At 34.3% G+C, this 27,057-nt stretch overlaps 1 protein-coding gene across 10 annotated transcripts in view; it reads left to right on the forward strand.

Moving 5' to 3' along the window:
- Positions 1 to 27,057, forward strand: part of RELCH (RAB11 binding and LisH domain, coiled-coil and HEAT repeat containing) — a 121,658-nt gene that overhangs the window by 12,676 nt on the left and 81,925 nt on the right. For all 10 annotated transcript variants that reach the window (XR_003116686.1, XR_003116688.1, XR_003116687.1 and 7 more), the window contains exons 2-5: positions 11,899 to 11,988; positions 21,864 to 21,935; positions 22,046 to 22,101; positions 22,210 to 22,323. Coding sequence is in view for 6 of the 10 variants with exons in the window: in XM_025365502.1 (XP_025221287.1) it covers positions 11,899 to 11,988; positions 21,864 to 21,935; positions 22,046 to 22,101; positions 22,210 to 22,323 (332 nt within the window). In the remaining 4 variants the exon portion in view is untranslated. The remainder of the gene's footprint in view (positions 1 to 11,898; positions 11,989 to 21,863; positions 21,936 to 22,045; positions 22,102 to 22,209; positions 22,324 to 27,057) is intronic.

The following is a 27,057-nucleotide window of genomic DNA, read 5'->3' on the forward strand; positions in this document are numbered from 1 at the left end:
ATTTATAAGTAGGGAATATTTTCTTGTGAAAATTAACCTTTTACTTTATATCCGATTTCCTCAACTCTGTCTGAGCAAGATTCCATCAAGGCTGTGTTTCTGAGGCCATTCACAGTATCAAACCCAACTTACCTGGAATCTAGGCGATCAGAACCTGGATGCTCTTACATATTGTTCAAGAGAACCGATGGTTTAGAGCTCAGGCTTTGCTGTTGGAGAGCTTGAGTTCATATTTGTATTCTGCCACTCCCTCATTGCATGACTCTGGATAGTCTTTGTTTCCTTTACTGTAAAATGCAGATGGTAATGACTCCTTTAGCATGGGGTTGTTATGAAAAGTTATCTGTGTAAAGTATCTGGCACAGAATAAGTGGTCAAAAAGAATGTTAATAATAATTACTATTGTTGTCAGCATTAACAGTAATCATTCTCTTTACTAATAGCTTTTCATATGATAAAGTCATCCTGTATTATAGAAATTTTAAGTGAATAGCTTGTCAGTAAAGTTTTAGCATGTAAGTTTCTTCCCAAGTTTAAATCTTGACTTTGAAGTTCCCCTCTTTCTGAAACCTTGTGACAGAGAGAAAAAGACAATGGGCTGCAAACTGGGAGGCTTGAATTCTTCTTCTGGCTTGCTCACAGATTAATTTTTTAACCTTTAAGATAAAGTAAGTCAATTGTATTATTGTTATCCATGTATATGACTTAATTCCAATGATTTATAAGCTTCCTTAAGACAAGGACAAAGTTTTACCGAAGTTTTATCTTTGTACTCCTCACTATAGCTTAGTAAATACTGCATAAGTACATAACTTCAGTTCTCTCATCTGTTAAAGTGAGGGGATTGTACTATCTTAAAAATTCCTTTTAACTCTCAAATATTTTGGACATAGGGGTCAGTGAAAAATTAACCCCATCATTGGAGAAGAATTGAGGATCAGGAAAATATAAATGTGAGTGCTGCAGTTGCTAAAAGTAAAAGGCTGTCCCCAACTTTTTTTTTTTTAAAGAAAAGATAGACCAAGATCCTGGTCTATCCAGAAATTAGCCTTTCTCTTCTGGTGTATCACGTGTATTGTAAAGTGTTTCACATCTTTCTTTTCTTTATCACCAAGGTTACTAGTATACCTAGGCCGTCCAGATAATTTCAGAAGTGACCTTGAGTGGGAGGAGGCAGAGTACCTTTGTGGTTTTACTCTGGTGTTTATAAATACAATGCCCACATAAAAGAAAGTTTTCATTAGTATTGAATGAATTTTACATTATTTCCAAAGTAGAAAATTTATAGTCTTAAATTTTTTTAACTTTCATATTTTAGAAGTAGGCTTATGGGCTCTTTCTTTGACATACATCTCTGAGATCCCTCCTTAAGTGAATAACTTTTTTTTTCTTTTTTTCTTTCTTTTCTTGAGGCAGAGACATGCTCTGTTGCCCAGGCTGGAGTGCAGATCTCAGCTTACTGCAACCTCTGCCTCCCGGGTTCCAGCGATTCTCCTGCCTCAGCCTCCCAAGTAGCTGGGACTACAGGCGCGTGCCACCATGCCCAGCTAATTTTTTGTATTTTTAGTAGAGACAGAATTTCACCGTTTCAGCCAGGATGATCTCGATCTCCTGAACTCGTGATCCGCCCATCTCAGCCTCCCAAAGTGCTGGGATTACAGGCGTGAGCTACCGCGCCCGGCCTATGAATAACATTTTAAAATGTTTACACACAACCTCAGGTTTAAATAGAATTACTTTTAAAGTAAGTCTTTCATTAGCAGTATCTTTATATTTATTTAATTTATAATTATATATTTCTTTCTCATGACAGATTTTTTTAAGCATGGTTCAATAAATCATCTTTACTGAAAGAATTGTAATATAAAGCGAATTGCTTGATTTTTTTCCATTTAATTGTGAATTGGATACTTTCATGATTTTTAAATTATAAAGTCCCCCTATTGAAGTACATATTAAGTGTGACTATGGGGGAAAATACCAAAAATAAAAACAAAAAGTTCAGATAATACAAAGAGAAATATGTAGTGAAAAATGTACATTCTGCTCCTCAGAGTCAGTTATTATTAATAATGGATTGTGCATGTTTATAAAAACAATGCAGATGTAAGCATATATAAACATAAATACTTAAACTTATATATCCATGTCCTTTAAAAAAAAATTATACTTTAATATTTTGCTATTCCTGTCAGTGACCTAGTACACAGTAGTTGTTCAATAAATATTTAAATTACCTAATACTCTTATTAGTCGACAGCTGGTCCATTTTCTGATGCATTTGGTTCTTAAAGTGCCATGTAATTTTCAAGGATCTGAGACTAAGTTTTTCAATTATAGTAAAAACCTATTTTTTCAGCAGTACTAAAATAGTAAATGTAAATATAAATAAAACTACTTTTGTATGTGATTTAAAAAATCCATCTGCACGACTGTGTATAATAGGTTTAGTTCTCATACTTGATAAAACTTATGAACAGGTTTTACCAGTTTACCAACTGTGATGAAAGTACCTGATTATTTGTTTCTGAGTTATAAAGTGGATTGTTAAGAAGTTACACAATAGGCATCCTGGTATTTGAAGAAATGCTCTGTAGTTAAAATACTTCCTATTGAAATATGGTAGATTCTTAATAAAAGAGGCTAATTTTTCCAAACTCTTCTTGTACATTAGGACATTTGGAACACAAAGGGCATTTGCTTCTCTTGGAAAAGAATTGTGGCTTAATCTAAAGAAGCACATTTACCTTGAAGCTTTAATATAACCTGTTATTAGTCTTAAAATCCAAAGTCCATATAGGGTTAGAATTACTTTCTTCCATAAATAATTTTTCTTTCTGACAAGATGGAGTAGATTTTAATGAATTGAGAGATTGTTTTTCTTTTGTGACATCATATTTATTATATTAAAAGACATCAGAGCTTTTTTTTCTTGGAGAATATGAAGTTGTTGGCTTGGAACTATAAAAAATTAGAAAATATATTTTTCAATGGCCATAATAATGCCAAGTTGAAGATTAAAGTGTATGTTTGCTTTCCCCAAAGAGTCTCCCTGTTGAATAAATGAGTTTTTTAAAACCTTTAGAGAAATAATAATAGTATTATTGAAGAACAATGTCTCATGACCAAAGTAGCTCTAATCTAAGCTTGTATATATGATTTAAAATATTAGAAGGAAGATGAAAAAGACTTAGTAAACTAATAATAGATGGATATTTAATAAGAAATATTTATCTGAAATTAACAGCCAACACCATACCTAACATTCTATTAAAGTGAGGAATAAAACAGTGAAGCCTGGTATCATAGCACCAGAATATTGGTTGATAAAAGTTCACCATTGGGTGTACATGTTTTCCTACGCAGGTTAGAGACTTCAGAGTAGGTAATAAGGCACCGCGACATGGGCCTAAGAAAAGAGAAGATAGTACTCAAGTGGAGTTTCTGCTTAGGGCAGCAATGGCCAAATCAATTAATATATCAGGAATATCTAGGTATTAAATGCAAGATCAAAAGGCATGAATAGATAATTCACACATGAACCCCAAAAATAGATGGTCAATATATTTTTGAAAGAAAGTGGCGGGACGTGGAGACTCACACCTGTCATATCAGCACTTTGGGAGGCCAAGGCGGCAGATCACGAGGTCAAGAGATCGAGGCCATCCTGGCCAACATGGTGAAACCCCATCTCTACTAAAAATGCAAAAAATTAGCTGGGCGTGGTGGCGGGCGCCTGTAGCCCCAGCTATTCGGAAGGCTGAGGCAGGAGAATTGCTTGAACCTGGGAGGCGGAGGTTGCAGTGAGCTGAGATTGCGCCACTGCACTCCAGCCTGGTGACAGTGAAACTCTGTCTCATTAAAACAAAACAAAAAAAAAAGAATGTCCAAGTTCACTAGAAATCAAAGAGATACATAATTAAACAAAATATAATTTTATAGTATGTTAAATTGGTGAAGATTAAAAATAATAATACTGAACTTTGACAAATGCTATTACATACTATTGGTGGAATTCAAATTGCTATGTATACTTATTTTGGAAAGCAGTATGTATCAATAGCCTTAATAATATTGTAATTTCTCATTATATAAGCTTCATTTGTAAAAAGTGATACATATGTGATCCCAGCACTTCGGGAAGCCAAGGCAGGAGGACTGCTTGAGGCCAGGAATTTGACACCAGCCTGGGCAACATAATGAGACCCATCTCTACAAAAAAATTTAAAAAGTCAGTCAGCAGTGGTGGCACATCTCTAGTCCTAGCTACTTGGAAGGCTGAGGTGGGAGGATCACATGAGCCCAGGAGTTTTGGGTTACAGTGAGCTATGATCATGCCACTGCACTCCAGCCTCAATGACAGAGTAAGAGCCTGTCTCAAAAAAAAAACAAAAAAACAAGATATAAAATTGTATATATAAATTTATTCTATTTTTTACACAAATATCTTTACATACTTATATATGGGGGAAAGTTCAAAAAAGAATATTTAGAAATTCAGGGAAAAAAATTGATGATATACTGCCCTTATCCCCAGTATTAGTGGTGTTAGGATGATTTATCTAGTCTTCTATGTACTTTTATTTTATAATTATTTATAATACTTTTTTTAATAATTGGAAGGAATAATCATTTATAGTGTAATAAAAATATTGGAGAAAAGTAGTTAGATTAATTTTGTTTTAAAGAACTGGAAATTTTAGGTATTGCATAGTAATCCAGGAACTTCATTTTATTTTATTTATTTATGCATTTATTTTTTGAGACACAGTCTCCCTCTGTCACCCAGGCTGGAGTGCCGTGTCTCACTCATGACTCATTACAGCCTCACCCTTCTCAGCTCAAGCAGTCCTCCCACCTCAGCCTCCTAGTGGGGTCTACAGGAATGTGCCACCATGCCCAACTAATTTTTCGAGTTTTTGTAGAGACAATGTCTCACTACGTTTCCCAGGCTGGTCTCAAACCCCTCAAACAGTCCCCTACCTCAGCCTCCCAAAGTGCTCGGATTATAGGTATGAGCCACCACACTCAGCCCTCCATTTTATAGTATGTCATATTAGTTATTTACCAAGGCAGATATACTTATAACTCAATGGTTTATTCCAGTTTGCATTGTATATTTTCGGTTATTTGAAAGGTCTATTAGTAAAAAGCCTTATAAAGTTTATCCACAATATTTTGAAATTTGTTTCCTTTCTTTTAGTGATTCATGGTCTAGCTTTGGTTCAATTTCAAACAGAGAAAGAAAAACACAAATTTTTTGTTTGTTTATTTAAGACAATAAGAATAGCTGTTTTCCAGGATTGAACCTTGATTATTAATGGATCCTGATCAGTGTTAGCTCATTTTACCCCCATACATCCATGTTTTATTTCTTTAACTTTTTATTATGAAAAGTTCAAAGCGTACAGACAAGTTAAAAGAATTTTATACCCGTACATCCACCACCTAATCCCAGTTAACCATACTTGGTTTATCTCTTATCAATACATCTTTTCAGCCATTTCTCCATCAACAGTCCATCTTATTTTTCATGAATTTCAAATTAAGTTGCACATATCAGTACACTTAATGCTTTAGCGTGCATATCATTAATTAGAGCTCAATATTTTAAAATTGTGGAGGTTTTGAGGTAATATTTTAAGACAGTAAAATATATAAATATTAAGTGTACCATTTGATAAGTTTGAACAAAGGATGCACCTGTAGTAACCCAAACTCCTATTATATATACAATATTACCATTACCCTGGAAAGTTCCCTCAAGGCCCTTTCCAGTCAGTTCCTACCCCTTCTAGCCCTTTACCACAAGAACCACTATTAATTTTTTCCTACCATAAATTACTATTGCCTGTTCTAAAAACTTTGTATAAATGAAATATTGTAGGTACTCCTATAAGGCTTCTTTCAGCATAAAGCATTTGAGATTCACTCATATTATTGCATATGTCAGTTTTTTACTTTATTTTTAAATTGCTCAATAGTAGTCCTGAGTTCAGCACATTTTTAATACTAACTTTTTGAGATGCCTGTGGTTACTGTATTTGGTATTTCTTAGCTTGTGCTGAAAGAAACTATGTTATAATGAGGAGTACTGTAATATTTGGCTTTCTGTCATTATTATTTTTGTTTATGTTGTCTTAAAACTTAAATTAGACTGGGTGTGGTGGTTCTCGCCTATAATCCCAGCACTTTGGGAGGCCAAGGCAGGAGGATTGCTCAAACCTAGGAGTTTGAGACGAGCCAGGGCAACATGGCGAGACCCTGTCCCTATAAATTTTTTTAAATTAGTCAGGCCTGGTGGCTCATTGTCCTAGCTAACTAGGAGGCTGAGGTGGGAGGATCATGTGAGCCCAGGAAGTCGAGGCTACAGTAAGCCATGATTGTATCACTGCATTCCAGCCTGGGCAACAGAGCAAGACCCTATATCCAAAACAAACAAACAAAAACTTAAGTTGATAGATAGCAAGCTTTTTGTTTGTTTGTTTGTTTGTTTGTTTTTTGAGACAGAGACTCATTCTGTCACCCAGGCTGGAGGGCAGTGGCACAATCTCAGGTCACTGCAACCTCTGCCTCCAGAGTAACTGGGATTGTAGGTACCTGCTACCATATCCGGCTAGTTTTTGTGTTTTTAGTAGAAATGGGGTTTCACCATGTTGGCCAGACTGGTAAAGGACAGCCTGCAAGCTGTTACTTATCATGTATAATTAAACTGCAGGGAAATTAAATGTTTCTCCAGACAGAAACAGTGTTTAAGAAGAATGACATATGTAGAATTTCATTTAGTTCTCTTAATAGGGATTTAAAGGGAAGTGGTACATTGATAATGATAATGACATAGCCCTATTTGAAGATTCAACCATCTTGATTATTGTGATGTACTGTTTTAAAAGGTGACGGGAGAGCCCAAGGGAGAGTCTAAATCTGTATTCCTATAACTTCCATTCATTTGTCGAGATTGTGCTTTCTAAACACAAATAATCCATTCCTTTAGATCAATATGTATACTTTAAGTACTGTGCAAGTAACATGATTTAACAAAGGGTTGACAATAGCCTCTTATTTGTCCCTTTTTAAACATTAGCTGGATTAAAAAAAAAAAAAAGGTTCCCTGTGTGTAAAATTTAATAGAGAAGCTGTTAAAATGTCTTTCCTACTACTTTACAACCTACCTAGCCTCAGCTGTCATGACTTGCCTGCCACCTCCCCCCAACCACTCCCCAGCTCTGCAGCTTCTGTACATTGTAAGTGCTATTCATACACAACTTGTCCACACTTTGAAAACTTATACACTTGTTTGTTCTTTCCTTCTGCCTTTACTTTTTTGTAGAGACAGGGTCTTGCTATGTTGCCTACCAGGCTGGTCTTGAACTCGTGGGTTCAAGTGATCCTCCCACCTCAGCCTCATTTAAAGTGTACAATTCATTGGTTTTTAGTATATTTCCATTCATTTTTAGTATATTTACAGAATTGTACAACCATTACCTAATTTGCTTTTGCAGCCTGTTCATAATCCCCGAAACAAATCTCTTATCCATTGGCATACACTCCATTTTTCCCCTCAAACTCCAATCACTAATCTCTGTGTCTATAGAGATAGACTTTCTATCACTATATATTTACCTATTCTGTGCAATTTATATAGATAGAAATCATACAATATGTGGTTCTTTTGTAACTGTCTTCTGTCAGCGTAATGTTTTCAGAGTTCATCCATTGTTGTAGCATGTTTCAAAAGTTCCATCCTTTTTATTGCTGAATAACATTCTATTGTATGGATATATAACACATTTTATTTCTTCATTTATCAATGGACAGATATTTAGTTGTTTCCACTTTGTTTGCCATTGTGAATAATGCTGCTATGAATAATTATGTACAAGATTTTGTGTGTACATATATTGTCCTTTCTCTTTAGGTGGAAGTAGAATTACTGTACTATGCTAGATAACTCTGTAGCCTTTTAAGAAACTGCTGAACTGTTTTCCAAAATGTCCATACCATTCCCACCAGGTAGATATAAGGATTCCAGTTTCTCCACATTGTCACCAACACTATTGTCTTGTCTTTTTATTAAAGTGAAAAATAATTCATATACCATCAATTCTCCGTTTTAAAGTGTACAATTTGGTGGTTCTCTGTGCATTTACAAAACTGTACAACTATCACTACTCTAATTCCAGAACATTTTTATCACCCCCAAAAAAAACCCTATACCTATTAGCAGTCACTACCCATTCTCCTATGATGCCAGCTAAAATCAACTTTGTGTTTCTATGGATTTGCCAACTTTGGACATTTTATATGAATGATCATACAGTATATAGCCATGTAGCCTTATGTATCTGGCTTATTTTATTTAGTATAATGTTTTCAAGGAGGAACTGCCAAACTTCCAAAGCAGCTGTACCACTTTACAGTAAGACGAGTGATGTATGAGGGTTTCAATTTCTCCACATCTTCTGCAACGTACCGTCTCTTTTATTATAACCACCTAGTTGATTTGAAATGTACCTCATTGTGGTTTAATTTTCATTTCCCTAATGAATATCATTTCCCTTTTGAGCATCTCTCCTTCATTCATTGGCCATTTCTACATCTTCTTTGGAGAACCCTTTGTCCATTTTTAAATTGTGCTGTCTTTTTAATTGAGTTATAAGAATTCTTTATATCGTGTAGATATGGCCCTTAACAGGTACTTGATTTGCACATATTTCTTCCATTGTGTAGATTGTGTTTTCACTTTCTTCATGGTGACTTTTAAAGCAAAAAAAAAAAAAAAAAATTAATTCTGATGAAATCTAGTTTATCAATTCATTCCTTTAATTAGTTTCCTATGGCTACTTTAAAAAGTTGACAAAAACGTTGCAGCTCAAAAGAACACAAATTTATTACCTGATGGTTCTTTTTTTTTTCTTTCTAATTTTTATTTTACTTTTGAGGGTACATGCGCAGGTTTGTTATACAGGTAAAGTCGTGTCACGGGGATTTGTTGTACAGATTAATTTGTCACTCAGGTACTAAGCCTAATATCCAGTAATTTTTTTTTCTGCTCCTCTCCCTCCTTCCACCTCTACCTTCAAGTTGGCCCCAGCGTCTGTTGTTCCCTTCTTTGTGTCCATGTGTTCTCTTCATTTAGCTCCCATTTATAAATGAGAACATGTGGTATTTGGTTTTCTGTTCCTACGTTAGTTTGCTAAGGATAATGGCCTCCAGCTGTTCCCACAGAAGACATGATCTTGTTCTTTTTTATGGCAGCATAGTATAAATCTCACAGTGGGTCTTACGTTGAGCAGAATGGTCTAAAATCAAGGTATTGGCAGTTCTGGAAATTTTAGGCTCTAGGGAAAGCCTTTTCCAGGTCCTGGAGGATGCCAGAATTCCTTGGCTCATGGCCCTCCTCCACTTTTAAAGATCTTTGTGATTACATTAGGTCCATCTGAATAACCCAGGATAATGTCTCTAGTTTAAGGTCAGCTGATAAGCAATCTTAATAACATCTGCAGCCTCACTTCAACTTTGCCATGTAAAGTAACATATTCACACATTCTAAGGATTAGGATGTGGACATCTGGGAGGAGCCATTTTTCTGCTTACCACATTGCTTATGCTTTGTGTTATGTCTAAGAAATTATTGCCTAACCCAAGGCCATGATGATTTGCTTCTGCATTTCCTAATAAAAGTTTTGCAGTTTTCACTGTTACATTGGATCTATGATCCATTTTCGCTTGTAATGTGAAGTAGTGGTCCAGTTTCCTTGTTTTTACATGTAGATATACGGTTGTCCCAACACAATTTGTTGAAAAAACTTCTTTTCTCCAGTGAAGTGTCTTGGTACTATTATCAAAAACCACTTGACCATAAATGTAAGGGCTTATTTCTGGACTCTCAATTCTATTGCATTGTTCTATATCTGTTTGCCAGAACTGTGCTGCCTTGATTACTCTTAAGTTTGAAATCAGGAAGCATCCGTCCTCCATCTTTATTCCTTTTCAAGATTGTTCGGCTATTCTGAGACTTTTTTGTTTCCATGTGAGTTTTAGCATCAAGTTCTCAATTTCTGCAAAAAAAAAAGAAAGAAAGAAAAAAAAGAAAGCCAGCTGGAATTTTGATAGGAATTGCATTGAATCCGAAGATTAATTGTGGAATATTGCTATCCTGATATGGATCTTCTGATCTGTAAGCCTGGTCTGTCTTTCTGTTGATTTAGATCATCTTTAATTTCTTTGGATAGTGTTTTGTAGTTTTTACTGTGTAAGTTTTGCATGTTTTTGTTAAATGTATTCTTAAGTTTTTTTTGATGTGTTTGGAAATGAAACTTGTCTTCGTTTTAATTTTGGATTGTCATTGCTAATGTATAAAAATCTGACTGATTTTTGTGCATTGGTCCCATGTTCTGAAACTTTGAAAAACTCATTTGTTAGGTCTAATTGTTTTTTAGTGGATTCCTGAGAGTTTCTTAGATATAACATCATGTCATCTGTGAATAGTAATAGTTTTGCTTGTTCTTTTCCAAACTGGATGTTTTTGGTTTCATGGTTTTTTATGAGGAATAAGCAGTCATTCAAATCATTGTTTCCCTCTATGAGAACATTGTTTTTCTCTGTCCGCTTTTAATATTTTTCTAAATTTTTGGTTTTTTGCAATTTGATTAATAGGTGCCTAAGTTTCTCTTCTCTTTATTTATCCTCCTTGATGTTCTCTGACCTTGGACCTGTACCTGTCCCATCTCTTGCCTCATTGGTTGTGGACTCCAATTCTGCATATGTTAGACCTTTGTTATTGTTCCACTTGTCCCTGTCAATTTTCTTTTCAGTCTTTTTTGTCTGTATTCTGCAGATTGAATACTTTCCATTAATCTATCTTTGAGATTTCTGACCCTTTCCTCTCTCATCTCCATTCTGTGATTAGGCTATACAAGGCATGTTTTATTTCAGATGCTTGTATTTCAGTTCTAGAATTTCTATTAGCATTTTTTTACATTCCATAGTTTTTGCTAAGATATTAACTCCTTTCATTTATTGTATACATATATTCCTTTACTTCACATGGCATAGTTATACTAGCTATTATAAAATGTTAGTCTACTGATTTTACCATTATCTCCTGGTATCATCTAGGAGTTGGTCCCTGTTGATTGTTTTATTTCTTGGAGTGGATCACATTTTACTGGTTTTTGTGTATCAAGTAATTTTTGACTGTGCGATGGATGATGTATGTGTTAGGCTATGAAGACTGGATTCTGTTCTTTCAGTAGGCACTTGTTCAATCTGTAAACTCTTAGGTGGCAGCTCAAATTTCTGTTTTGTTTGTTTGTTTTGTCCTTAGCTGGGCTGCTTGCAATATTGCCTGTGTGTGCATTGTTTGGGAGTTGGCCAGAGATTTGGGCAGGGAAACTTGGTTTTTTTAAAGTTGATTGCTGTTGGCATTTTTACTTTGTTTTGTTGTTGTTGTTTTAAAAGAACTCCTAGGCCGGGCGTGGTGGCTCAAGCCTGTAATCCCAGCACTTTGGGAGGCCGAGACGGGTGGATCACGAGGTCAGGAGATCGAGACCATCCTGGCTAACACGGTGAAACCCCATCTCTACTAAAAAATACAAAAAACTAGCCGGGTGAGGTGGCGGGCGCCTGTAGTCCCAGCTACTCGGGAGGCTGAGGCGGGAGAATGCCGTGAACCCGGGAGGCGGAGCTTGCAGTGAGTTGAGATCCCGCCACTGCACTCCAGCCTGGGCGACAGAGCGAGACTCCGTCTCAAAAAAAAAAAAAAAAGAACTCCTAGATCTTAGAATTACTGGTTTATTAACTAGAAATAATTATAAGTATTTGAATTCCTGTTCCTTATTTTAACAATTCAATTAAAATGCACATTTAATTTTTTTATATTTCTCTTTATTATAGATCGAGCTGGGAGCATTAGTACCCTTGATTCTTTAGACTTTGCAAGATATTCAGATGATGGTAACAGGGAAACAGATGAAAAAGTGGCAGGTGAGTAAAATTGTAAGGACAGATTTGGATTCTTTGACATTCCAGAAATAATGAAATGGCTTGAGGAATTTTTTTTCCTTCTACAATTTGGTACGTGACTATAACATATACAGTTATTATACAAAGTTATGTTACTAATTACTAATTTACTGCAAGTTTGGGGGTTCTCCAACTTTTTCTTCTTCTGGTACTGAGTTTCTGGTTATGTATCCCTGTAATTTGATAAGTTATACTTGGAGCCTGCAGTTTACAACCACACAGTTGTAAAACTCATGTATGACAGGTCCAAGACAAAGCTGGACCTTAGCCTCATTCCTTTGATCCTCCACACCAGGGCTGATAGTCACATATGTGTACCAACACAACTCTATTGATTATTAAAAATTGGTTTTGAGCCAGGCATGGTGGTTTGCACCTGTAATCCCAGCTATTTGTTATTTGGGAAGCTGAGGTAGGAGGATTGCTTTAGGCCAGGAATTTGAGACCAGCTTGGGCAACATAATGACACCTAATCTCTTAAATTAAAAAAAAAAAAAAGGTTGAAATACTTCTGTGCTTGTTGCTAAAACTTTGCCTTGAGTTCCCTGAGTGCTCCCCAGCTGTCACAGCATGTCTTCAGAAACTTCTGACTTTGCTATGATCCAGTAAAAGAGGGTTAATGACTGATACAGTGAGGGCTTCCAGGACGCTGCCCATCCCAGTAAGGACAACATCCTTTTTAATTGCTTGGTTGCTCATTTCAATCTTCCTCCCTGCCCATCCCCCCATCCTCTCTCCCATACCAGTCTTGCCTTCCAGGCACCACCACTGAATCTGTAGGAACTTCAGCGGATCAGTTTGTACCCTGTGTTCTGCCTACACCAGATAAGCTCTGTTGGAATTTGCTAGGGGTCCACTTTGGAATTCACCCTGTAGCAGCCTTGGCTCCTTGGGTGTAAATATCTGCTACCTTTCTGGTGCCTCAAGTCTGTGTCTGTCTGCCATTGAAGTCATTCTTGAGTGCCTTGCAGGAATTGTAGTTTTCATAAGACTTAGGCTTTGAGAGAGATGGGGAAAGCAGACAGACATCAGTTGGGTATTTTGAGCTCCATCAAAATGGTAGGTACTTCTGGAACAAAAGGGATGCCGCATGGGACACACAGGGCCTGTGAAAGAAATATGGGGTTGGGGAATACCTATAACGTGATTTCTCTCTTGACCAACTCTGTTGAATATTTCTTCCATTTACTGGGATGAGTTTTTTAAAATATACCAAATGCTTAACCCTTGTGGTCATTATGAATAAAAATGAGTGCTGATTCTTATATAGCATTTGTTCCATTCTAAACACTGTTCTAAATTTATATTAACTCACTGAGTTATAGAATTGTTATCTTGTTCCTGTCCCCAGGATATTGAGGCTCTGAGAGAAATTATATAAGACTCAGTAGCAGAGCTAGGATTCAAATCTACATAGCCCAGGAACAGTCTACGATTGACTATTATTTGCTACCTCTTGGCATAAAAGATTAGGTTTGGTCTAATTAAAAATGTCATTCCAATAAATGATTTTCATTCCTTGCTCAAGACTAGAGATATTGAATATTTTAAAATATCAGACAGTGTTATATGAGTTAGAAAAAAAATGTAATTGTTTTTCTGAGAGAGGATTCAGCAATATAAATAATAGCAGAATATCCATGTAATGGGGAAGTCACTAGAATAGTTTAATGTGGCTCTCCATGTCAAATCATGGTTGAGTTATGAGCATCATTTATTAACAACTGTATCAAAATGGCAAATCACATTGGTAATATCTAAAAATTAACAGTTCAAATTTTAGGATGAATTTATCGTAATTATATCACTCATTAAATAGCACTTGTTATATGTATTAGCTATTTATATTATAAAATATATGGTATTTTAGTTTATTTAGAGACCATATGTAGTTTTGTATAGTTTTATTGTACAAATTGTTACATATTAAAAAATAATTCCTACCCAGAAGTTATCTATATAATTATGTTTTTTCCTTTAATTTCCTTATTAAAACTTATATTTTAGATTGGATAAAATTAAAGAGGTTTATTATTATTTTCCTGATTTAGACATTTTAGTACTTCTAAGTAGGGGGAAGCTGACATAAATGCAAAATGTTTAGCTTAAATTTATGATCATTAGGCTGGGCACTGTGGCTCACACCTGTAATCCCAGCACTTTGGGAGGCGGAGGCGGGTGGATCAGCTGAGATCAGGAGCTCGAGACCAGCCTGACCAACATGGTGAAACCCGTCTCTACTAAAAATACAAAAATTAGCCAGGCGTGGTAGCATGTGCCAGTAGTCCCAGCTACTCAGGAGGCTGAGACAGGAGAATTGCTTGAATCCAGGAGGCGGAGGTTGCAGTGAGCCAAGATTACACTACTGCACTCCAGCCTGGGTGACAGAGTGAGACTCCGTCTCAAAAAAAAAAAAAAAAAAGGTAGATATGTATATATATATATATGATCATTAATTGTTTGGTATAATCTCTATGTCAATATAGGTAGAAGAGAAGAAGAAAGTAGAAGTTCCTCTGACCAAATTTCACTGTGTACATAACATTTTCTTTCACTGTGTAACTTTTTATTAGAAGGCAGAATAAAAAGGTTGATACTCTCTCTGACCTAAACGCTTTTTGAGAGACAGTGAGCAAAGGGCAGCGAACCTGGATAACCCCCAGATTTGCACAACTAGGATTGAAATGTATTAAATATGTGATAATTTTGGCCTTTTTTTTTTAATTTGAGACTATCATAAGACAGCAGACCTTACATTTTTAACCTATAGAATATACTATTTATCTTGTTTGAAGAAATAAAATAACTTTTTATTACTATACTGTGCTCATATATAAATAAATGCTGTGATTCATGTTCAGTAGGAAAAGGAGGAAGAAGAGCGTATATAATCCCAAGAAAATATCTTTCAGTCTTTTAGTGCTCATGTACCATGGCTTGTTACTGAACCAAATGTGTGAGTGTGTGGATGAAACTTTTTTTAAAAGTTTCAATTAATCATAATTCCTATTCACAAAAAGATTGTGACTCTTTGCTTTTACTTGAAAAGCCTGTCAAAAGGCCAGTAATCGGGAAAAGATAATTGTCTTCTCATCTGCCACTGAATCGCATGTAAACCTCACTAACTCCTCATGGGTTGGAGTCTTGTGCCTGTAGCTCTCCCAGGCTACTCCTGCAAGCTGGTAGCTCTACAGTTCTGGGTCTCAGAAGTGGCCCTACTCCCACAGCTCTTCTTGGCATTGCTCTGATGGAGATTCTGTGGCAACTGTGACCCTGCAGTAGGTTTGTGCCTGGGCCCCCAGGCTTCGCAATATGTTTTTTGAATTCTAGATGGAGGCTGCCATGGCCCCACAGCTCATACAGTCTACATGTCTACAGAGTCAACACCACAAGGAAGTTGCCAAAGCTTACTGCTTGTACCCTCTGGAGCTGCACCACAAGCCTCACTTGGACCTGCTGGAGTCATAGATGGAGTGGCCAAGGAGTACTGCACCAGAATGCAGGGAGCAGAGTTTTGAGGTGGCTTTGAGCAGTAAAACCACAGAGGGCACCCTGGTCCTGCCTCCCAGAACTACTCTACCCGCCTAGAACTCTGGGACTGTCATAGGAGGGACAGCCTGAAAGAGCTCTGCGATGCCTTCAAGGTCTTTCTCCCATTGTCTTGATGTCTTACCTGGCTTCCTTCTACTCATATCCTTAGAAAATGGCCACTTACCACACCCTTAGTTTGTTCTCTGAACATACCTTTTCAATCTTTACATGGACAGGCTGCAAATTTTTCAAATCTTTCCACTATTTTAATTGTAAATCCATCTCCCAATGATTTAATTTTGAAGCTTCTATGACTTAAAGTGTTAGAATATCTCATTTCAAATCTACCCAAGTTGGCAGAAGCTCTGAAATAAGCTTCTGTAGGATAACAGAATAAACTGTGTCTGTTACTATGATATGAGGGGGAAAGAAGAAGAATGAAGAGACATCTAAGAACAAACATCTGTATTCTTTTCCTATACCAATGCTGGGTAGAAGGAGCTTGTGGATAACACACTAATGAGTCTGTTTACCCACCTGGCAAATGAAGGGTCTCCTCTAACCCTTAATCAGGTGTTAATTTATGAGACAGATACTAGATTTGTTTTCAGCATCATTCTTACCACCTTTCTTGTAGATTTAAAAGTCTGGTTATTTTTTGACATCTGCACACATATTCCTTCAAAGAGGAAGGGATCTCTAAAGGAACAAATGTTTATTAAGTACCTACTGCATGTCAGGTACTATGCTAGGTGCTTTATATAAAATATTTTATTTAATCTTGTTAGGAATGCTGCAAAATAGGTCATTTTTAGGTTTATAGTTTCTATAAGCCTAGAAAACTAATGCTTATACCAAGGTTGAGAAATTTACCCAGTAGCTTACATATAGTAAGGGGCATGATCAGGATGTATCATATAGAGGTTTTATTCCAGAGCCCACAATAGATCTTTTAGTACCAGGCTGTAGCTCTGACCCATCTGTATATTCATGTGGATAGAATATTCTTGTCTTTCTTATATGAAACTATTTCACAGAGCTAATTTCTTAGAAAAGAAGTAAAATTTTAAAAACTTTTTATTTTAGCTATTTTCCATTTCTCAATTTATTTTCTGTGTGAAGTATACATTTTTATATAAAATGATTTAAGTAGTAGCAGACATTGAACCAAAATGAGTTTAATACAGGTGATTTTTCATTTTAGGTAAAAGCCTTTCTCTATGTTATTAAACAAAACTACTGTACTTAGCACATATACAATGTACCTCTTCAATTTTCTAGTTTTCTTAAAGGTAACAAGAGACATCTGTGTTCTAAATATCAAGATAGCCATTATTTAACTTATTTTAGGCATTTCGAGCATCTGCTATGTCTTAGGTACTATGTGTTAGGTTTCTATGTAGACATACAAGATAGATAACGTTTCTGCTCTTCAGAAATTTGTCTGAAATATGTCTATATCTGTCATACAGATATAAGTTCAGTACATTGGAAATGGTAATAGAGACCTTGTTGATTTTAGAACCCCCCCTATATTCCTGTTTCAGGTTCACAAGATCTATCTTTTAGCATCAGAGTCCCTGACTTTATTTGTTCTCACATCTCTATTACTGAATTACTTCCCTAGTACACCTTAACTCTGTTTTGAGATCTGGAGAACTAGAACTATGCTTTCTGATTTGTAGGCAACGACACTCCTGAATGCTGGTAAGATCAGTTAATGTTTCAGACAGGTATTGGAATGTCCATTTGTACTCAGCAAGTATTTGCTGAGTGCCTTCTCTATAGTTCAAGCATTATGCTGCTCTAGGAACATCAGTCAACAGTACAGACATGAAGCCTTTAGGAAGCTTACATAATCTAGTAGACATTCTAAAATGGTCTTTAGATTTTTGCTCTGAGATCATCTGTCCCTGTCTCCTGGATTAGAAGTAGCCTTCTCATTTCTTAGGTAATGGCCTGGCAGCATCCATATCCAGCCTTATCAGGATTAAATAAGCCTATTTGGCTTCTAATTTGATGTTTCTCCCTAGGTACAGATAAATCTTTTCCTTCCTATTAGCAGTACATTTTTATTTTCTTGATTTAAACCATACCTAAATCTTACTTCATAATTTTGTTGGATTTAAAATAGGATAGGTGCTCCAACAAGGCTGTAAAGAAGATAAATAGCGTTTTGAAAATAGATTTCTTGTTATTCGTCACCATGAAATTAAAATAGGCTCAGAGAGAAAAAAAGAATACATCATTGTGGTGGGTGGTTATATTTAATCTAAAAATACTAGTGATTATATGTTCATTAAATTTTTGTGGGTTGGAGAAGGAGGGTTTTATCTTTACTTTAGATTAACATTTCCGAAAGTGTATTTCACGAGAATGTTCGTTTCATAGGGGAAAAACAAAAGTGGGAAAAAAGAAACAGAATTTTGTGGTCATATAAGTTTAGAAAATCATGGTTTTCTGCATAATTTGTCAGGGTCTTTAGGGTTTTAGGTTATTGTAGTAATTTATATATTAAGTCATAAAGGTCTGAACTATGACAATTGCAGAGAGTTTAGATGAATGGTTATTTAGGGAGTTATTAAAGGTTGGAATCAGTGTGGCTTAGACATTTAATTGGTGTGAGAGTAAGGGCAAGGAATAAGTGAATAGTCATCTGCAGGTTTCCCATTTGGCCAACTGGGTAAATAATGGTGCCATTATTGGAGAGACTGCAGGAGAACCAGGTTTGAAAGGAAGATGATGAGATCCATTTAGATAAGATTGAAGTAGTAATTTATGAGACATTCAAGTGGGCATGCCCAGGAGATAACCGGGTAGGTCTTTGTCTTGTGAAAATATTTTTTAAATTTTGGAGTCTTCAGAGTACTTGTGAAACTTAAAACCACAAGAGTGAAAGTCATTCCAGTGGAGTGTGTAAATTAAGAAAATGGCTAAGGATGATACATTGATAAACACCAACTTTGAGATGAGTGATAGAGGAACTCAAGCAGAAAGAACAATAATGGGAAGAATTTTATTTTAATGCTGTGGGAAAGAGGATGCTTTGTTCCCACCAAGTTGAATATAGAAAAACAAATATCTACAAACTATGGGGATTGCATCTTGCTTTCACTTATTTATTGCTAAGTCATGCCTAACAGTACTAAGTTTCTCAAGTCTATAATTGGCAGGAAGAATTTTCTAAACCTAGTAGAGGTGATGATAGTACTGCCTTAGGACTTCTGTATTATTTTAGGGATGGGATTTTATTCTAACTCACATTCTTACAAAAACTGAAAAGAGAATTTTTTCTTTTCCTACAACTGTTCTTGGATACTAAAATAAGTATTAAAAATGGGGAAGTGTTATTTCAAATCACCTTATAGTCAGGAAAAAATTCCAGAACATTCTGACTTGAAAGAAGACAACTTTACATAGCAAAGTGGATGACTCAGACCTATTGATTGGAACTCATCAATAATGAACTAGAATGGGAATGAAAAACTACTTCTTCAGACCAGTGTTATGGAAAAGATCTTTTAAAATACAGCAATATTTTGAATGTGAGCCAAAAAGAACTAAGTCTAGCAAGCATTTCAAGATAATATTAGTGATGAATTGAGTTGGACAACAAAGTATTGATATTTCATTTCTACTTTGAAATTTCACATTTCACCTTTGGTGTCTCCACATAGTTGTACATCTCATAAGTCATGAAAGCGTAACCTTTAAGCACTCAAGTGCCTCTAATATACTACAGTATTATCCATTGCAGCTTGAGAAATAACTGTTTCAACTAATCTAGAGTTGCTTATACTGACTTTTAAGTGTTAACTGTTTTGGTAAGATTATGATATGTGATGTTAATATACATCTACATCTTTGCAGTTATTACTTTAGTTCTAGTAAAATCATATTCAGCAGAGTTGGACTAGTAGAATGAGCCTCTTGGTTGTTCATTCCTACAGCATTTTTAATAAACATACATATCCTCAAACATTTTTAGGAAGAATTACAATATTTTAAAAGTATTTGCAAGGTTGTTTGGCACAATGTCTCTCTTTACAGGATAATTAATTTTTAGCTTTAATGTTAATAAAGAAGATACATTCATGTATCTGTATATATAACACTGCTATTAACCTTTCTTTTGAAACTTTCTCATGTAACTGCAATTACTTGATCATATTATGCCTTTATAGAAATATGCTATAGATTCAAACATATGCCTTTGTCTTTTAAAGTCTATATTGTATATTAAGAAACATGCAGCAGAGTGAATTCATATTGATAAGTACTATCTTTTCAAAGCATTGGTAACTTCTAATGACATTTGGCAATATATATGTAGATGTGCATAAAAATATAAATTCTTGCCGTCTGACATGGGTTTTTCTGGCTTTCTGTGCCTTAATCATTCAGTGTTTTACTCTTGGTCACCTAAACTTTCACCAGTTGCATTTTGAGTTTTTTCCCAGTTGTGTTTTAACCAGTTTTTTTTTCTTTTTCTTTTTCTTTTTTTTCCATATTTCTATCATTCTGGCGTAGGGCACTTCTGATCTGCAATTGTTCTGTAATGTCTTAGAAAATTTTAAGTGATATCAAAAGCATGATATATGTATTTATTTTATTTAAGATACAGTTAGGTATTTTTAAATCAAAATCAATTGCCTAGAGTTTTAAAATGTTAAAAAAAAAAAAAAAAAAAAGTAAACCAACATGCTGTGTGTAAACCTATTCTGTACTTACCTTACACACTGAATGTGTCCAGTCTTACTTCAATGCAACTCTTAAGAGTTTCCGGAAGTGTAAATGTTAAGAAAAATGTTTAACTTTGTTGCACAGAAGTATTTGCAGATCAGCATTGCTGACTACCAAAAAACATATAGTAACATACAACGTCATCTGATTTTTAGTGGTGCTTCCATGTTGCTGCAGTTAAATTCTGTGCATCAAAATAATTGGCCTTTGTGTACTAGATGTGATTCAATTACATCTTGTTTTTATTGAAAATGTGCAAACTGAGTGAATCCTAATTTTTCCATATATTTTTATAGCCGTGGCTCTGATAACATCTCATTTGGCATCTTTTTTCTGTGTATTAGTCAGTTAGGAAAAAATTGCATCTTTAAGATGAAACCTTAAGTTCCAGTTTTTATGCAGAATGATTTAACTACTATAATTTCTTAATATTCATTTGTGGCAAAGATCACTTAATTTTCCCAGAGCTTTACTTCTTGGAAATATATTTTTTTCTCGTCTAACCTTGGCTTTTTCTTCAGCACAGTAATTACACATTTTAAGAAAAATCCCCAGTTGAGACACACATAGTTAAATCTCACTCGTGATGAAACATTTTAAAGAGCTTATTAAAATGTTTCTCAATATTCATATTTATGACATAATCACTATGTGATAATAGGAGAAATTATGAGTTTCACTAGTACCTCTTAACATGAACAAATTTATTAGAAGAGTTATCAGAAACTTTGATATTCTACTTAGTCCTACTCAGTATCCTTAGAAAACTATACTTTTAGAAATGTACACATTCATTTGCTATAGAATTATCTTAATTAGAAATTAAAAGTGAAACTATTTCTTTCCTGTGGCTCTAAATGAAAAATAAAACCCTTTGGGTTTTGGGTTTTTATTACTTTTTTGATATGTGTTTGACATATCTATGTTTGTTTTTAGAAAACATACTCTTGTTTGTAGAAAAATATATAGGCATCATGACATTTGTTAAATATTTAAACCATATTCCTTCAACATCCTAACAAAGGAATCTATTCACTAACGTTTCTGTATGTTGATTTATAACATTATTCTAGACAATGCATTTTAAATTAAGTTTTGTAAAAAAAAAAAAAAAATCCTAAGTTTTCTCTTTTTAAGAATATTTGCTTGGGCTTCATCTAATTTTTACCTTATCTCCTAAAATTATGTCACCTGAACACATCCATTACATTTCTTACCTAGACTGAATAAAGCAGAAGTACCCGGATTATTAATATTTTTATTTATTTAAACGAGAGTATGCCATAGATTTTATTTTTAAATAGAACTATTCCTTGTCAGACAGCTAGAACATTGGATAATAACCCCCTGAATTCTACTAAAACTATGGAAAACATTCACCAGTTTGCTTGCAAATCAACTCTGCTGCATGCGTTCACAAGTTTCATAAAGATTGCATGCTTTCTGTTTTCAATACAAATTGTATTTTTTTTTCACACCCATCCTTGCTTTTTATTTTTTAATTTTTGTTTCCCTTTTCTTGGTTGGATGCCTTTGTGTGTTTATTCCAAATCCCTGTCCAGTCCTGGAGTTTGAACTACGGAAAGCCAAGGAGACCATTCAGGCCCTCCGAGCCAACCTGACAAAGGCCGCAGGTGGTGTACATAAAACTTTTTTGAGACTTTTCAACTTTGACAATGTAGAAGTAGCAGAGATATTTTACAATGTAAAATAGTAAAATCGTATTTATGTTTTTTTCCACCAGAACATGAAGTTCCTTTACAGGAACGCAAAAATTACAAATCAAGTCCTGAAATTCAGGTGAGTGATGGAAGACAAATGTAAAATTATCTTCCACATAAAATGGTAACATAAATATTGAAGGAGGAAAACTTATGATTTCCTGTTTGCCTCTTATTTTGCTTCCAGGAGCCAATCAAACCTCTTGAAAAGAGAGCTCTAAACTTCTTAGTCAATGAATTTTTATTGAAGAATAACTACAAGCTTACATCAATAACCTTTTCAGATGAAAACGATGATCAGGTAAAGTTACTTTTTATTTTTACAATAATTTTTTTTTACACTTATAATTCACTTTCTCTTGTACATAGTTTCTTTTTTTTTTTTTTTTTCTTGTAAGTTATTATATAGTAAAATTCTACAAGGCTAGTTACCAGAAACAGCAGTCTCTTGCCTACCTAGTCTATTAATTCTATTAGCTTACAGATTTTATTCTTTCCCTGTTGCTTTCTACATAAAGACTTTTCATTCTTTCTAGATTCCTTTTTACCACTCCTCAGGGACTATATGGTCCACTCATTTTTGCATATATTCATAAAGTATGCTTTTTAAAGACATATACTTGATAGTATAGGTTATTGTATACTTATAAATCCAGTTTAACTATAAACCTCCTCAATTGCACTGTAACAATTAAGATATTAGATAAATATATGACAGTATTTAAGAGAGTGTATGGTAAATGAGAGTGAGAAAATCAGCTGTGTCTCTCTGAATAGGGGCCAATTTTAGAACTTTATTATTATTATTATTATTTTCCTGATAAAATGTTTTAAGCGAAAAAGATGTCTTATTTTAGTGTCATCTCTCAAATGGAATATTTTGACTTCTTAGTGCTAATGGATCGGTTTGAATCTTGTACTTTAAAAAAGTAAATGCCAGCAAATTTATTATGTAGGAATCTGAAGGCCATGATTTTAAATCAAGATTATTCTGTTGGTTCGTAAAATCTCCTATAGATCCTTTAGCAAAAATAGAAATTTTCTTAGTAAGATAGTTCAGTTCTCTCCTCAGTTATTAGAATATATTTGGCAAAATTAAATGCAATAAGTATCTAGTTATTTTTTATTCAATGGTAGCATCACTGAACATGTGCTATGTAAGAGACATTAAACTAATATTTAACTAACATGAGTATTATGCAATGCTATACTATGGTTATAGTTTGGGATAATCGTGTTTTTTAAATGATCGACTAAACAGCGAATAGGAAAGATTTTGAATATGTGAGAAACATTGAGAGGTCAAAAAGAACACAGAAAAGGAGGAAAAGAGGAGCAAAAAATAGATGGAATACATAGAAAATAGATAATAAAATGGTTAGATTAAAACCTAGCTCTATCAGTATTCACTGTAAATGTAAATGATTAGTCCTTCTCGAATAAAAATCAGAAATTAGAGATGTCAACAATGCTCTCTCAATAATTAATAGAACGAGTCAACAGAAAATCATTTAGGATGTAGAAGACTTGTGCTACATTATCAACCAATTGGGCATAATTACAATTTATAAAATACTTCATCCTTCAACAGTGAATACATACTCTTTTTAAATTCAAATGGTTCACTTACAAAGGTAGACCATATTATGGGTTATAAAACAAGTCTTAAGATGGTGAAATTAAACTAGCAATTAGTAACAAAGTTATTTCCAAATAACGCGTGAGTTAAAAAAGAAATTAAAAGGGAAATCATAAAGTATTTTGAACTGAGTGAAGATGAAAACAAAACATATCAAAATTTGTGGGATATAACTAAAATAGCACTTAGAGGGAAATTCATAGCACTAAATGTCTATACAAGAAAAGAAAACATTTCAAATCAGTGAAATCAAGTTCTGCCTTAAGAAACTAAAAAAAGAAAACCAAGTGAAACCCAAAGTAAGTAGAAGAAAGGAAATAATAAAGATGATAGCACAAGTCGATACAGGCAGCAGAAAACAATAGAGAAAAATTAAATAACAAACAAGTAGTCCTTTGAGAAGATCAATAAAATTGATAAACCTCTTGCCTAACTGATTAAGAAAAAAAGAGAAGATAAAAATTACCAAAATCAACGATGAGCAAGGTTACATCACTACAGATTTCACTTATATTAAAAGAATAATAAAAGAATGTTATGAACAACTTTTCTTGTAAGAAGACAACTGCCAAAACACACTCAAGAAGAAATAGATTATTTGAAGGGCTTTATATTTATTAAAGAAATAAAATCTGTAGTTAAAAATAATCCTACAAAGAAAACTCCAGGTCTGGATGGCTTCACTTGCGAATTTGACCAAACATTGAAGGAAGAAGTAATACAAACTCTTCTAGAAATTAAAGGTAAGGGAATATCTCCTGACTCATTCAATGAGACCAGCATACTTCTGATATCAAAACCAGAGAAAGACCCTGCAAACAAATAAAATTACAGACTCATTTCCTTTATGAATATAGATATAGAAATTATACATAACATTTTAGCAAATCAAATTAAACAAAATGTTAAAAGGACAATTCATTATGACCAAATGAGGTTTATCCCAGGAATATAAGGTTGAGTTCATATCCAAAAATCAGTCATCATAATTCATCATATTAAAAAGAAAATAATATAATCATCTGAGAAGATGCAGAAAAGGCGTTTGACTCAATCCAATATCCATTCTCTTTTAAAACTTTAAAGAAATTAGAAATAGAGGGACATTTCCCCAACTGATAGAGGACGTTTATAGAAAGCCTATCACTAACATCATTCTTTTTTTTTCTTTTTTCTTTAATTATTATACTTAAAGTTCTAGGGTAGATGTGCACAACGTGCAGGTTTGATACATAGGTAAACATGTGCCATATTGGTTTGCTGCACCCATCACCTCGTCATTTACATTAGGCATTTCTCCTAACGCTATCCCTCCCTCAGCTCCTCATGCCCCGACAGGCCCTAGTGTGTGATATTCCCTGCCACGTGTCCAAGTGATCTCATTGTTCAGTTCCCACCTATGAATGAAAACATGCGGTGCTTGATTTTCTGTGCTTGTGATAGTTTGCTGAGAATGATGATTTCCAGCTTTATCCATGTCCCTGCAAAGGACATGAACTCATCCTTTTTTTGACTGCATAGTATCCCACACTAACATCATTCTTAATGATGAAAGATGAAGACAAAACAAGAACATTTATTCTCACTACTTCTATTCAGCATCATACTGAAGATTCTAGCTAGTGCAATAAGGCAAGAAAAAGTAATTCAAGCACACATTTTGGAAAGGAAGAAATAACAGTCCTTATTCACCAATGACATAATCGTGTGTATAGAAAATCCTATAGACTCTCCAAAAAAGGTACAAAAACTAAGTGATTTTAGCAAGGTTGTAGGAAACAAGGTAAGTATACAAAAACCTATCGTATGTTATGTTAGCAACAACCAATTGGAAATCAAATTTTTTAAAAATCATGTTCAATAGTATTAAAAAATAGGAAATAACTTAGGAATAAATCTGACAGACAGCTTCTACACTGAAAACTACTTAACATGCTAAGATAAATTAAAGAGACTTAAATGAAGAGATATTGTGCTCATGGACCAGAAAACCCAACATTGTCAAGGTAACGATTTTGATTTGTATTTTCAGTGAAATCTGAATCTCACTTTTCACTGGCATTTTTGTGGAAAGTAATGAATTTTTTCTAAAATTCATATGAAAAGGAAACAGCGAAACAACTTTAATAAAGAAAAACAAATTTGGAAGACCTAAACTACCTGGCTTCAAGTCTTAAAAGATATTATAGTAAAGACAGTGTCATACTGGTATGTAGACAAATAAATTGATGAAACAGAATAGAGTCCAGAGATGGACTTACACATAGATGATCTCTTGAATTCTGACAAAATGCAAAATACCTTCCATGCGGAAAGGGTAGTCTTTTTTTTAACAAATGGTAATGGAACCATTTGCCCACAAAAAATAAACATCAAACCATACCATATATAAAAATTAACTCAAAATGGAGCATATACTTAAATATAGATCCTAAAAAGCTGTAAGGCTTCTAGAGGAAAACAGGGGAAAAAATCACTGCAGGCTTGGAAGATAGGTAAAAGATTTATTAGATATGACACAAAAAGCATGATGTTCTCTGTCAGATTTGCTCTCATCAAAATTAATAACTTCTGCTCTTTGGAAGCCACTTTTAAGTGAATGAGAAGACCGAGAGGGTGAAAATATTGCAAGTAACATATCTGATAAAGGAGTTATATCCAAAATTTATAAAGTACTCTCTAAACTTAATAATAGAAAATTAATCCATTTTTTAAAAGAATGGACAAAAAATTTAAACAGGTGCTTCACCAAGGAAGTTATATAGGTGGAAAATAAGCACGTGAAAAAGATTCTCAACATTTGTATTCATTAGAGAAATGCAAATTCAATCACACTGAGATACCACAACACATTAATTGGAATGTTTAGCTAAGACTGTATGAAGTTTTGGCAAGGATAATGGAGCCACTAGAAATTATTTCTAGTTCTAAGCTCAAGGTAGATACGTCTTAAATTTTGGATGAATGATAGATAAATGGGCATTTGAATTATGTGTGATGTTCATTTAATAAGTTTTTTCTTTTTTTTAAGCTAAAAGTTGTTTAGTTCTTGTTGTGGGCCAAGCACTGTGTTAAGGCTTTTATATACATTTAATTTATCCTTACAAAAACGCTAAGAGGTAATAAATATTTTACCCATTTTACAGATGACCAGTTTAAGCCTCCTTCAAATTAATTTGTAACAGTGATAGTGGAGAAAGATACAAATTCCATACTTCATGTGGTTTTCTCTAAAGCCCCCCACTTGTAATACTCATATGTGCCTCAGGTTTAGTCCTCAATAATAGCTATCTCATTATTCAAATAAACCATCAAAGGAATAAGAATATCACATTTAGAATGTTCAAATTAGTATGTCAATTTCTCATGGAGGTTCTCATAGGTTATAATATATCA

The sequence above is a fragment of the Theropithecus gelada genome, chromosome 18 (genome assembly GCF_003255815.1).
Source record: "Theropithecus gelada isolate Dixy chromosome 18, Tgel_1.0, whole genome shotgun sequence".
Lineage (NCBI taxonomy): Eukaryota > Metazoa > Chordata > Mammalia > Primates > Cercopithecidae > Theropithecus > Theropithecus gelada.